This window comes from Saccostrea echinata, unplaced genomic scaffold (genome assembly GCF_033153115.1).
Source record: "Saccostrea echinata isolate AGI-Se365-2 ecotype Australia unplaced genomic scaffold, CSIRO_AGI_Sech_v1 ptg000018l, whole genome shotgun sequence".
Taxonomy (NCBI): Eukaryota; Metazoa; Mollusca; class Bivalvia; order Ostreida; family Ostreidae; genus Saccostrea; species Saccostrea echinata.
This window is the reverse complement of record NW_026889767.1, coordinates 5,091,675-5,105,896: the sequence shown is the minus strand read 5'-3', so window position 1 is coordinate 5,105,896 and position 14,222 is coordinate 5,091,675. Positions and strand designations below refer to the sequence as shown.

The 14,222-nt window shown below is 34.1% G+C and overlaps 1 protein-coding gene across 1 annotated transcript; it reads left to right on the top strand.

Annotated features, from left to right (window-relative positions):
• Window positions 1-12,815: 12,815 nt before the first annotated feature.
• Window positions 12,816-14,009, top strand: LOC133189505 (uncharacterized). The gene has a single exon (XM_061324858.1). The coding sequence runs from the start codon at window positions 12,906-12,908 to the stop codon at window positions 13,752-13,754; it is 849 nt and encodes a 282-aa protein (XP_061180842.1). The 5' UTR covers window positions 12,816-12,905; the 3' UTR covers window positions 13,755-14,009.
• The last annotated feature ends 213 nt before the right edge of the window (window positions 14,010-14,222 follow it).

Genomic DNA, 14,222 nt, shown 5'->3' with positions numbered 1-14,222 from the left:
AGGAATTTCTCTTTGGTTGTGGGCCCCTAAACTTTTTAATTACATGTAATATTGCCTATAGAGAGCACAGTCCTGGATCAATGGAGAGCCGCGATTCCCAGACCAATAAATATCTACCCCCCCCCCCCCCACACACACACACACAGACACCCACCTGGTGTGAGATGTGAAATTTTATGAACAGGAATGCATCTTGATATAAAAAGCATTACCAAAAAAAAAATGCACATAGTTTAACGGTATAATTCTATGTATAATATTCCTATTTTAGAATTTATGGATTTTTGCTGCTGCAAACAAAAACTTTTCATTCTAACTGCTCGATATTTTTCAGTGAATAATTCTTCATTTTATTTCTTTTCTTTTTTTTTTTTTAACGTTTTGGCACCATTAGGCAGTATCAAATGCATATAAAAAAAACTAGAGACATTTAGACAAGAATCTCGGTTTATTTCATATCATTAATATTCGATATATTGGTGATAAAGAATGTTTGTGAAAGCGGAGAATAATTTAATGCTATTTTGTTTGTTTGTATATTGTTTCACGTCCCTCTCGAGAATTTTTCACTCATATGGAGACGCCACCACTTGCCGGTGGAGAGCTGCAAATTTTGTTCTATACTCGGCACTTGCGGCCATTGAGCAGTGAGGGATCTTTTTCGTGCCAGCACCTACTGCGACACGGGACCTCGGTTTATACGGTCTCATCCGAAGGACCGGTCTCCACGTCCCACAGTGGGATTCGAACCCGCGACGTAAGGATCAACTCCTTACTTCGCGACTCTAGAGAAGACGCTCTAACCACTGCGCCACGCGGGCGACGAATAATTTAATGATCAGAGAGCGACAACTATCGATTTCATTCCCGCATCAATATATTCAAACTTTTGCACGCAGTAACTGGGTAAATGATAGACGTTTATCCAAATAATTTAAATGCTTCAACTATTATTAAAGTTTATCTCAATTTGGCACTTTGAGAAATGTGGCCAAACATGAGAAGATTGTTTTAAAAAATTAAGACATAACTGAGCAATCAACTCCTCATTCATTCTACTGAAATTAAAACAAAACATTAAATTAAGATTAAACAGAAAGAAAGTATCGAAAACTGAATTATTTTGAGGGTAATTGATTCTAAATATGCAAAAAAGGATAAGACATTTAAAGGAGTCTACCTCTAACAGATACCAGATTTCAAAGCTACCTACCGCTAACAGGTACCAGATTTCAAAGCTACCTACCTCTAACAGGTACCAGATTTTAATACTACCTACCCCTAACAGGTACCAGAATATGATGCAACCTACCTCTAACAGGTACCAGATTTCATAGCTACCTACCTCCAACAGGTACCAGATTTCAAATCTACCTACCGCTAACAGGTACCAGATTTCAAAGCTACCTACCTCTAACAGGTACCAGATTTCAAAGCTACCTACCGCTAACAGGAACCAGATTTCAAAGCTACCTACCTCTAACAGGTACCAGATTTCAAAGCTACCTACCTCTAGCAGGTACCAGATTTCAAAGCTACCTAACTCTAACAGGTACCAGATTTCAAAGCTACCTACCTCTAACAGGTACCAGATTTTAAAGCTACCTACCTCTAACAGGTACCAGATTTCAAAGCTACCTACCTCCAACAGGTACCAGATTTCAAATCTACCTACCGCTAACAGGTACCAGATTTCAAAGCTACCTACCTCTAACAGGTACCAGATTTCAAAGCTACCTACCGCTAACAGGTACCAGATTTCAAAGCTACCTACCTCTAACAGGTACCAGATTTCAAAGCTACCTACCTCTAGCAGGTACCAGATTTCAAAGCTACCTACCGCTAACAGGTACCAGATTTCAAAGCTACCTACCTCTAGCAGGTACCAGATTTTAAAGCTACCTACCGCTAACAGGTACCAGATTTCAAAGCTACCTACCTCTAGCAGGTACCAGATTTCAAAGCTACCTACCTCTAACAGGTACGAGATTTCAAAGCTACCTATCTCTAGCAGGTACCAGATTTCAAAGCTATCTACCGCTAACAGGTACCAGATTTCAAAGCTACCTACCTCTAGCAGGTACCAGATTTCAAAGCTACCTACCGCTAATAGGTACCAGATTTCAAAGCTACCTACCTCTAACAGGTACCAGATTTTAAAGCTACCTATACCTCTAATAGGTACCAGATCATCATGTACATACTTCTATGCAGCACTTTATTATAAAGCTACCTGAAGTTATTTAACTCATACAGGTACCAGATTATGAATCACGTACCGTAACATTTATTAAATTATGAATTACTCTTCCTGTAACAAGTTCCAGAGTTTTATTTAACTTTGCCAAGAGCCATAATAGGGAAAATTGAGATGACAGGAAAAATTCAATTTTTTGAAAAGATTGATCAAGATTACAGAGCGTAATTAAAATATATATCAGCGACAGATAAGAAAATCATTTGAATCAGGTACAGCAAGCAGAAATATGGTTTTGACAGTTATAATCCCGTTCCTTAACTTGCTGCTGTTATTTATACGTTAAAGTCTCTAGTAAAACACAGTTTTAATTGATTTTAATAATAAATTAAACATAACAAAGCATTTTTAATGGTATGATTTTAGTATTACAATTTAGTTCCTGAAAACCTTTTAAGCCATTTGATTTTGCTGTGCATAAACCTAAATTGCACATTTAGAGTTGGTGACTATCTCTGAAATTCCATTAAAATTCTCTAAGCCATCTGGGAGAATATTCGTGGACAAAATTTTAGGTCTAGGAATAAGAATACGTCGCTTGACTTTGTTTTGCTTGACATAATGACAGTTTTATCTCAAAACAGCATAAGACGCAAGCTTAAGTAACCTTTTCTGATTAGAGTGTTCAGCGTCTGACTGCCTGTCTGTCTGTATATTGTATGTCATCTGTACGTTATCCATTCCCATTAACAATCTTCTCCAAGTCACCAAATAGACTTGTCATAAACCATTCTCTGGTGATTAGAAATATTATTTTTTGTTCAAATGAAAGGCTACACTATCTTTCAAGGGGAAATAATTCAGAAATAGTGGAAACATGATTGGGTCTTCTCAAAAGCTATTGTGCCAAAAAAATTTCAAACTTATGTGTAAGGTTAGACAGTGTTGATTCAAGGTTGTTTAAAGTTTGATCATTAGGGATAGGTTTGAAAACCAATACAGAATCAAATTTATACTACGAATTTGTACGATTTTCTTTTTGCAAAATCTTGTTTAAAAGAACAGCAGAACCATGATTAGACATATAATATGCAAACATCCTCAAGTAGTGCATATTCAACTTGTTCATAGCATGCATGGCCCTCAGGAGTAGGTATGGGGCTGCAATGAGATCCAAAAGAAGGGGTTTTAATAAGACTGTTTTTGGCCCATATTTTTGAAAATGAAATTGGATTGTCCACAAGTTTAAACTTATTTTCATTATTTTCAACATGTCTAATTTTGTGCTGTATATTTTTTTGCGAGAAAAAAATTAGGATAATATTGGAATAAACGATGGAAGCATGGTGCCCTCAACCACTTTTACAGTTTATCAAACAGATTAATTATACCCCCGCTACGAAGGAGGGGGGGGGGGTAAACTGTTTCACCCTTATGTATCTGTCTGCATGTCTTTCAGTCTGCCTAGCTGTGTGTTGTCCGTAACAATTTTTCGTCGCAGTTTTCTCGGCAACTACTTATAATAGATGCTTGATGCTTTAAGCACACTCTTTGTTTAGGCATGTCGTACGATGGGATTCATTTTTATTTGAATCCAATGTCAACTTCCTGTGCGTCTGTCTGTACATGTAGCTTAATGTGAATTTTACAAGATGTTGTTGATGTAGCTTTTACCTCGATCAGTCTAAAAGCTATTGCTCATATGACCAGTGGTCTTATCAATGCTTGAGTCAGTTGTAAAAAGAATTGCTGAAAGTCCCTACCATAAACCGTTTATCTCTCCCTGGTGGTGAATTTGCGAGAAAAAAATATTTTCTTTACTTTTTACACCTGGATATTGAAGATAAATGTGCAATCCAACGCGTATCTTTAGTGTTGCAAAGACTTTTGTAATCTGCGACTGGAGGAGCACCTCAGATGTCAGGGGAGATTTTCTGAATGGTCATCCCTGAGACACAGTAATAATGTACTTAAATGAAGACATTAGGACATTTTCTACATTTTGTATAAGAGTACGTAGTTGATGAAACTTTTGAACATTTTTTTGAGAGTCGGTATATAATTTAGCCAAATAAAGTAATGGTAAAAAAGTTGTCTCCAATAAAACAAACAGAATCTCTAAATATAAACTAAGATAATGCTGGTCTGTTAAGAGCAAGAATTCAATAATGTCATGTATCTCCATGAGATATCTGTAGATACTAGTATCTTTCAATGACACTTGCCATTTACCCCCCCCCCCCCATATCACTGGTTTGTATTTTCGTGCAAAGTATGATCAAGAACTATTGGTTGATGAACACAATTTGGTATTTGCGGTTTCAGAAACATTTTGGTGATACGTTCCACACGAAAATAGGCACAGACATGGATTCAAAGGATATATCTTCAGAATATAAAAAATGTTTATAAAAATGAAGTTTGATAATAGAGAAATCTTGCATCCAATTTCTGTAAATAAAATATAATATGAAAAAAGTGTATGGGAATTTCTATTTTTATATCTATAAATCTTTATGCATTATATACATGTAAATAATGTAAATGTCTATTTATTATAGTGCATAGTATACACTTCTAGAATCAATTCTGAATGCACAATGAATTTTTATTCTAAAAATCCAATTAGCCATGCAAAACAATTTAAGAGATTTTTACACTTTTTATGTGTCTATTTAAATCAAATACTTTGAAATCGATGTGCTTACTTATGTTGCGTAGAGGTCTTTTTTCTATACTTGTAAATGCATGTAGGAGATGCAAGCAAAGTTGTTGTTTTAATAATACGTCACAATATCTGATTTTTCTTAATATTGAAAGCTTTTGTTTTCATGACTGATTGTTTTTCATACCTTTTTATGTTATTATAAATAGCAAATATATCGAACAAGAGAGCGTACACAATTTCCATTGAATTTTTATGGCTACAATTACAGAAGTTTTCTTCTCCAGAAAATATTAAATCAGTTAGCCTTTTGTGTTACTTCAGTCCTGTTCTATATATAACAGAGGAAACATTACTAGACATTGCTAATCAAATTAATTTATATAAAATTCAATATGGGCCAAAAACAGCCTTATGGTTACCTGTCCTTTTACATGAAAATAAAATTGAATAATCATTAATATTCTCAAGATCAGTAGGGGTAACATAATTGGCATTATTGTGCATTATCATCACCCCATTGTGTAGGATGGGGGGAAGAGAGGGGAGTAACATTTTCATGGGAATATACAGAAAATTTGTACAAAAAAGCTTAATTGGAAGAATAGCAAGAAGGAATTATATCTTATTTATATGCCAACAATCCATTACTTTGTGAATCAAAGATTTTATTAGTTCATTGGGTCCCCTGAGTCATCATTTGTTGTATGTCCGTCACCTTCTGTCGTGCATCGGTCAAAAATTTTAACATTTTCATGCTGCTTCTTCTCATGAATGGCTGAATGTATTGCAATTTTGGCATAGAACATCTAGGGCAAAGGAAAAAAAACTTTAATAATTCATGGTTTGTTCTCCCTGGGGCCTAAGAGGTGGGGTCAAAACAATAAAAAGTAATACAATCTTTAAAATCTTACTCCTGAACATCAAACTGTTGGTATGACTATATCAAGCAATAAGATCAAGGCCGTAACTAGGCTCAAATTTTTAGTGAGGTAATGGTTCGGGTAGGGGGACACCCGATTCCTAAGTGGGTGCAGGGTAGTGTCCTGACCGGGGGGGGGGGGGGGTGGGGGGGTCCAAAACATGGATTTTAAGAAATTAAAGACTTTAATCTTCGAAATTTTTCAGATGCTTTGATTTTTTTTTTTTACAGTCCTCTTAAACTATAATGAAGCACCTGATGTACAGGAATTGAAACAAAAATTGAAAGTATTAATTTAGTACAAAGTCAAACATTATTACAGTTCAAAGTAAAGCTTATTCACTTCTCAGAAAACTCTAAAATCTTAGTGGGGCATTTGGCTCACTTGCCTCAGTGGTAGTTACGGCCTTGAGATCTCTAGCAAAACTGTGAAAATCACGTCCTTAGGATCAGGGGTTCTGGTGCTTAGAGAGGGGCTCTATTGATCATAAAGTAAATGCTGTAATTCTTTGAAAATCTACTCCTGGGTCTTTATAATACATACTAAGAACATAGTTATGATAAGCAAGGGTACCTCTTCCAAAATTGTGAAATATATGGCCTCTGGATTAGGGTTTCCGGTATTAAGGTTCGGGCTCTATTGATTATTAGGTGGCTCTGTTGGTTATTTATAGTGGCTCTATTTATAATACATGTACAGTGAACCTATAGTAAATCTCTTTCTCTGTTCATGTGCATCTAGGATCAAACAAAGTATAAAGTTGTAATGAGTAAAGGTGTTTTGTGAAGATTTGTGAAATTCTTGGAAGCAGGTAGGTAGCTTCATAATCTGGTACATCATGTAGATAGGAAATTTTATAATACTGTACCTCTTACAGTAAAAAAGTTTCATATTTTGGTACCTGTAAGAGGTGGGCAGCTTCTGAATGTGGTATTTGTTAGAAGTAGTTAGATTCGTAATCTGGTACCTCTTACAGGTAGGAAACTTCATAATCTGATATCTCATGCTGGTAGGTAGTTTTATAACCCGTTGCCTGTGAGTAGCTTTATAATCTGGTACCTCTTACAAGAAAGAAGCTTCATAATCTAATGTTAGAGGTAGGTAGATTCATTATCTGGTACATAATAGAGATTAGAAGCAGTAGTATTAGAGGAAGATAGTTTTGCAATCTGGTACCTGTAGGAGGTAGGTTGTCCTGTAATCTTGTACCTGTTAGAGGAAGGTTGTCCTGTAATCTTGTACCTGTTAGAGGTAGGTAGCTTTAAAATCTAGTACCTGCTAGAGGAAGCTAGCTTTGAAATCTGGTACCTGCTAGAGGTAGGTAACTTTGAAATCTGGTACCTGTTAGAGGTAAGTAGCTTTGAGATTTGGTACCTGTTAAAGGTAGGTAGCTTTGAAATCTGGTACCTAATAGAGGTAGGTAGCTTTAAAATCTGGTACCTGTTAAAGGTAGGTACCTTTGAAATCTGGTACCTGTTAGAGGTAGGTAGCTTTGAGATTTGGTACCTGTTAGAGGTAGGTAGCTTTGAAATCTGGTACCTAATAGAGGTAGGTAGCTTTAAAATCTGGTACCTGTTAGAGGTAGGTAGCTTTAAAATTTGGTACCTGTTAGAGGTAGGTAGCTTTGAGATTTGGTACCTGTTAGAGGTAGGTAGCTTTGAAATCTGGTTCCTAATAGAGGTAGGTAGCTTTAAAATCTGGTACCTGTTAGAGGTAGGTAGCTTTAAAATTTGGTACCTGTTAGAGGTAGGTAACTTTGAAATCTGGTACCTGTTAGAGGTAAGTAGCTTTGAGATTTGGTACCTGTTAAAGGTAGGTAGCTTTGAAATCTGGTACCTAATAGAGGTAGGTAGCTTTAAAATCTGGTACCTGTTAAAGGTAGGTACCTTTGAAATCTGATACCTGTTAGAGGTAGGTAGCTTTGAGATTTGGTACCTGTTAGAGGTAGGTAGCTTTGAAATCTGGTACCTAATAGAGGTAGGTAGCTTTAAAATCTGGTACCTGTTAAAGGTAGGTACCTTTGAAATCTGGTACCTGTTAGAGGTAGGTAGCTTTGAGATTTGGTACCTGTTAGAGGTAGGTAGCTTTGAAATCTGGTACCTAATAGAGGTAGGTAGCTTTAAAATCTGGTACCTGTTAGAGGTAGGTAGCTTTAAAATTTGGTACCTGTTAGAGGTAGGTACCTTTGAAATCTGATACCTGTTAGAGGTAGGTAACTTTAAAATCTGGTATCTAATAGAGGTAGGTAGCTTTAAAATCTGGTACTTGTTAGAGGTAGGTAGCTTTAAAATCTGGTACCTCTTAAAGGTAGGTGGCATAAAAATCTGGTACCTGCTAGAGGTAGGTAGCTTTGAAATCTGGTACCTGTTAGAGGTAGGTAGCTTTGAGATTTGGTACCTGTTAGAGGTAGGTAGCTTTGAAATCTGGTACCTGTTAGAGGTAGGTAGCTTTAAAATCTGGTACCTGTTAGAGGTAGTTACCTTTGAAATCTGGTACTTGTTAGAAGTAGGTAACTTTAAAATCTGGTATCTAATAGAGGTAGGTAGCTTTAAAATCTGGTACCTGTTAGAGGTAGGTAGCTTTAAAATCTGGTACCTCTTAAAGGTAGGTGGCTTAAAAATCTGGTACCTGCTAGAGGTAGGTAGCTTTGAAATCTGGTGCCTGTTAGAGGTATGTAGCTTTGAAATCTGGTACCTGTTAGAGGTAGGTAGCTTTGAAATCTGGTACCTGTTAGAGGTAGGTAACTTTGAACTCTGGTACCTGTTAAAGGTAGGAAGTACCATAACTTGATATCTGTACATTTTACAGTGACAAGCTACATAATGTAGTACCTGTTAGAGGTGGGCATGTTTCATTTTCTGGGGGTCGTAACATAAAGGGTACTTAAGTCTAACACCATGCTAAATGTACAGTGTTTGATTTAATACCGTAACTAAAAGGCGTACTTTGATATGACAATCTTAGCAAAACCTAGGCGGTCGGTAGAGGTGACTTTAGTATGTCTTAACTTTTATACACATGTTTAGAATATTAAATGTTGATTCTCGGCGTTAAAACATTCCTTTATTCATATTATTCATTAAATAAAATAAATATCACTATTAAATACTGGTTTAAGAATTTTAGTTTTTTTCATCGGGGGGAAGGGGGCATACATATAGATGCCGAATTTTATTTTTGGGATAGTTTTGAAATACTAGTTGGACCTATGTTATAAACGCAATCATTATTAGTAAATTGTACAAGGTTATCATGGAATTGTTATGTTCACTGTGAAAATATGAGATAAAATATATTTTTAAAAAACAGAAAAATTTTCGGTGAATTAGAATATGATGACTAGAAAGCTAAGAGTGTCTGAAAATTAGATTAAAAGTAGAACACAGCAAGCACAGATTGAGGCAGGGGTTCACTACCGTCAGAGAGAGAGAGAGAGAGAGAGAGAGAGAGAGAGAGAGAGAGAGAGAGAGAGAGAGAGAGAGAGATAGACACACACAGAGAGAGAGAGAGAGAACTTGAAGACATTAAAAACACTTCCTTTCGACCCTTGATTAAATTGTAAATAAGTATGTAATAAAGTAATAAAAGGTCTATGTAGAGTCTTTGCACACCGGCATTCGCTGATACATGGAGGGGGATTTAAAATTCCCTAATTTTTTGTACTTTGATTTATAAGAGTTTCAATTTCAAGAAGAAAGACGTTCGGTTATCGTGCCATGTCTGCGAGAATGACAAAGCGAGTAAACGTTTGTCAGAAGAAAAGAATAACAATAAAGGGTAACTGAAAACATCGCAGTCTCGAGTGATAAACAAAAGGTGTGTATTTACAAAAATAAATAAATAAATAAAAATAAATATGTACATAAAATAATATAGATAAAAAAAATAATTAAATAATTTAAAAAATAAACTTCATCTAACATTTTTTGTGGAGAGAGAGAGGGGGGGGGGGAGAGAGAGCTCCGTAAGACTCTTTTCAAGTAAATATTGTATAATGTTAAAATTATTGTGACGATACCCCCTCGCCCTCCACCCCCCCCCCCCAAGTTCGAATGCACTATATGCTCCCAAATCAACAATTAGAGGACTTTAATTGTCTATCTCCCTTTATTTTTCTTAATTATTACGTTTTACATATTAAATAAACATTAACCTTTCTAGAGAACGATCGATGTGGAACTTTTTAATAAGGGTATAAATTCATGGTTATCACCGTCGTAATGCGAGATAACTCGTACACACTTATGGAGAGATAACTCCTGCCCAGCCACCCTGCAAGCGGTACCAGATAGCCTCAACCTAAAAATTATGGTACATCTTGTTCAAAATAACGAGTGGCAACTAATAAAATCATCAAAATTTATATAACGTCGTCAATTTCAATATTATTGACTTCAAAAATCTGAAAAGAGTGCGAGAGAAGTTTTTGAACATCTGTAACGGTTCTCTTTACATCACGCACTATTTTTTAAGGAACGAATTCAATAACTAGATTTACCCAGTTATTAAATAAAATCTTGGATTAGGACAGCTTACGCTTTATAAACCTAAAAGCTGTTTAAATAAAATCGCACACTGCTCACACCCTTTTTCAATCTGTAAAATAATAAGTTGGGTAGCTATTAAATTTATTCCTTATAATTTTATTTCTTATCATGATTAAAAATAAATGTTCATACATGTAATAGCTTATATTTACAAGTCTAACGTCAAGATAATTGATTGATGACGTCATTTATATTTTTACGTAGGCAGCACAGTTTGTACGGTATAAACTAATGTATTTAGAGGCAGTCAACCAAAAAAAAGGCAATGGGTGGCACATTGCATGTCATGGATTTAGATTTTTTTTTTTTCACGGAAACTAATTCAAGCAAGTGTTATCAAATGGCGACATCAATTTTTTTTAGAGTTCCTCTTGTCCTATTTTAGGTAAATGTTTTTTTAAGAGACAAAAGGTCAACATGATGATTAAAATTTACTATGTAATTATTTTGTTTTATATGAAATAGGTACTCATAAACAAGATATGTCATTAAATATGACTTATAGTATAAACCCTTATCTTTCATTATAGTACTGATACCAATATAATATTCATAAGAATATGAGATTAACATTTTTTAGAAAAAAAAAAAAATAGGCGGTATAAATTGAGTTAAACAAGTGACTAAAATCCATTTTCCAATTTTCATTCTGTTCTTAAACCGAAAACTGAATACTTTATCCTCATTTTATAATACTTTCAAAGTATAAATTATTGAATTAATCAATATAGTTCTTGGGAATACGTAAATTGATTGAAGGAAGTGGTGTCAAATTGGTCTAGTTTTTAACAATTTATCCAAATTAAACCAATCCCGACCGGAATTATATAACGAAGAAAGCTATTACAAGTTCATCTGGAAATTTGGTTGTTTTGTTGTAATATGGTTTACAAATTTCTTGTATATCATTCATTAAATGTTTTTCCTGTGCAATTGTATTTATTTTGATTTATTTTGAATTCATTTCGATAGGGATCGGTTTTATTTTAATCGGGATTGGTTTATATCTAGAAATATTTCCTTAATTCGGCTCTTCATTTTAATTAATTCTAAAAAAAAAAATGTCTAATATTTCTTTTCAGTAGGACAAACGTTTCTTGATGATTTTATACATGGTTTCAAGTATATATTTAGTTAGTAGTGGTTTTCACGTTCGTCATGTTCATGAAGCTCTTTTAATACTATAAAACATGTGTTTGACTTCTTGATATGACATTTAAAAAGATATATATTATATTTTACAACAATAAATAATGAAATTTCAGCTTAATAAAATATCAAAGCAAAATATTTTTACAAATTTTCTCTAGGGAAATAAAAGATAAAAAAAAAGTTTATATCAGTCTTTCGATCGCGAAATCAAATTAAAAGGGATGCTTGTGCTTTAATTCCTCAACTATCTTTTATATATTTAACCTCGGCTTAAATTTCAGTTTTTCTTCAAACACTGAAAACTGAAAATCTTTTCTATTCAGCTTACTGGCATATTCAGTTATATTTCCACATCCTAATTCGACATGTATCAGAAACTAAAATATTATTTTTAGTACAAATAAATTACTAGTACGTGGATTAATAAACCATTTCATTTAAAAGAAATTAATCATTCTGATTCCTATATAGTCGTTTTGTACTTGAAATCACTCATTGATACGCACATGTTAACATCTAGTTGAGGTGCCGCTAATAAAAAGACATTCTGGATCACAATATTCTATGATGGCAGATATCGCTCAGGATGATGTACGCTGAAGAGTAATTGGAAAGATAAAAAAAATATTTAGCTCAACTTCTATACCTTTTTCTTTGCACGTTTACATTTATAAATCTGCTAACTTCCGTAAAGCTTTGCAGCTAATGTGACACAATACCAGATAGGTATTTGTCGTCAATGAGACATTAATGAAAACTGGATTCAACATGAATATTAGAAGACATTTTAAACTAGATATAATGCTAAGAGGCGAAATATAATTTAGTGTCTAAATTCTTAATATTTCACAGTTATCCTTTTACTAGGTGTTTAGCTGATTTCCAGATGCTATGGAAGATAACTCTTGCATGGCAAAATTTCATAAAAACGATTTTTCAATTTTGGAAAAAAAATACTATTGAAAAAAAAAAGTTTTTATTTTTTAAACAAAAAATTGAAATTTTCCTGGATTTAGTTCAGAGATAATTACAGATCTATTGAAAAGAAACTAAAATTCAGAGTTCTTTGTTTCTGACGTGTATTCAATGGTTTATATACGGAAATTCAAGAACACAAAACATAACAATATTTTTGTTAATATGCTATTTTCAAACAAATCTTTAATTTCAATAGTCCACATATATAGACAACATTAATATAATTTTAAAGAAAATATCAAATATTCGTCCCATTGGATGTGCCGCCTATAGATATAATACTGCATGGTATTTTAGAGGACTGCCTCTTAAAATTACAACTAAAATGAAATTTTACAAAAATCATCACAGGTAAATAAAATGAATCAAGCACAGAACACGATTGCAGTGGAGTATCAGATTGTGAAAAAATATCTTGCAGTGGAAGAATATTTATATTTGATATGGTGTTCCTTGGAAATGGCAACATTGCTGTGTCACTTGTATCCCCAGAGGGAGACAGTCGAGGTTTTCTCACATCCAATCATTGGATAAGCTACTCACTTGATTTAAGCTCGTATTTTGCCTGTACCAACCATTGTTATCTTTTGAGTCAAAAGCGTGGTGGATATCAAATGCAGCATCGAAAATTTCAACCATCCAGAACTTGTGATTATGTTCATTTTTTATCTTTCAAGAATGGATCCATGAAAGTTGAAAGCTCTACCTGTAACATTGATCGTAGAATTCAAGAATTATGGTGCCGCCCAGAGATGCCCATTGATCTCGAAATACAGAAAAATGGGTTCACGCCAACTGGCATTGCGGTTTGCAAATCAAAAGCCATTTTGATTTGTCTTTGGAACAATAAAGCACATGAAAAGTCTCTTGGAAAAGTTTTGAAACTAAATACTGATGGACATAAAATCCTTGAAATACAATATCAGAATAATCTACCATATTTCACGTGTCCTACCTACATCACAGAAAACGGAAATGGAGATATATGTTTCTCTGATGTAGATAGAGTTGTCGTCACTGATGCTGTCGGATTTCTTCGATTCCAGTACAAAGGACTACCTAGTGATACTCACTTTGATCCGTACGGTGTCTGTTGTGATTCCAAAAATAACATCATCACAGCAGATATGACGAATGACAAAATCCACATGTTCGACCAGAATGGTAGTTTTCTTCACTATATTCAGTACAAAAATATGAAAATGCCCCGGGCACTTTGTAATGACGAAAACGACTACCTGTATGTTGGGGAGCGGCTATGTGATGAAATAAAAGTTATATCAATTTTGTAATGAATTCATCTGTGATGATTTGGAGATTTTTTTACGTTGATTGCTGCAAAAGAAAAACAAATCTTGCGTACAAATCTTGGAACTGGATTAAACTCATTTTTCTTATTATGACTTATTATAAATTGCCTATGTTGTAAACATGAAATTACTTAGCAAACTTACAGTAGGAGAGAGATAGAATATTTCACAAAGAAAAACAATTGTTTCGTTACTTACAAATATATATTTTTAATAATGTTACTGAATAATGCAAAGTAATATGAATTATGAGGTGACTGTTGAAAATTTGTTCGTTTCAATATGCATTAAAATAGAGATGCCATGTTGCATTATGATTCATGTGGTTCAACTTTTCAGTTCTAATATTATTATTTTCCCCTAAAACAAACAATTCAAAATAATTTAAATGCTTCAAATAGCTTTATTAATTATCTAATTACATAAATACTCCTGGCTAATGAACACTTT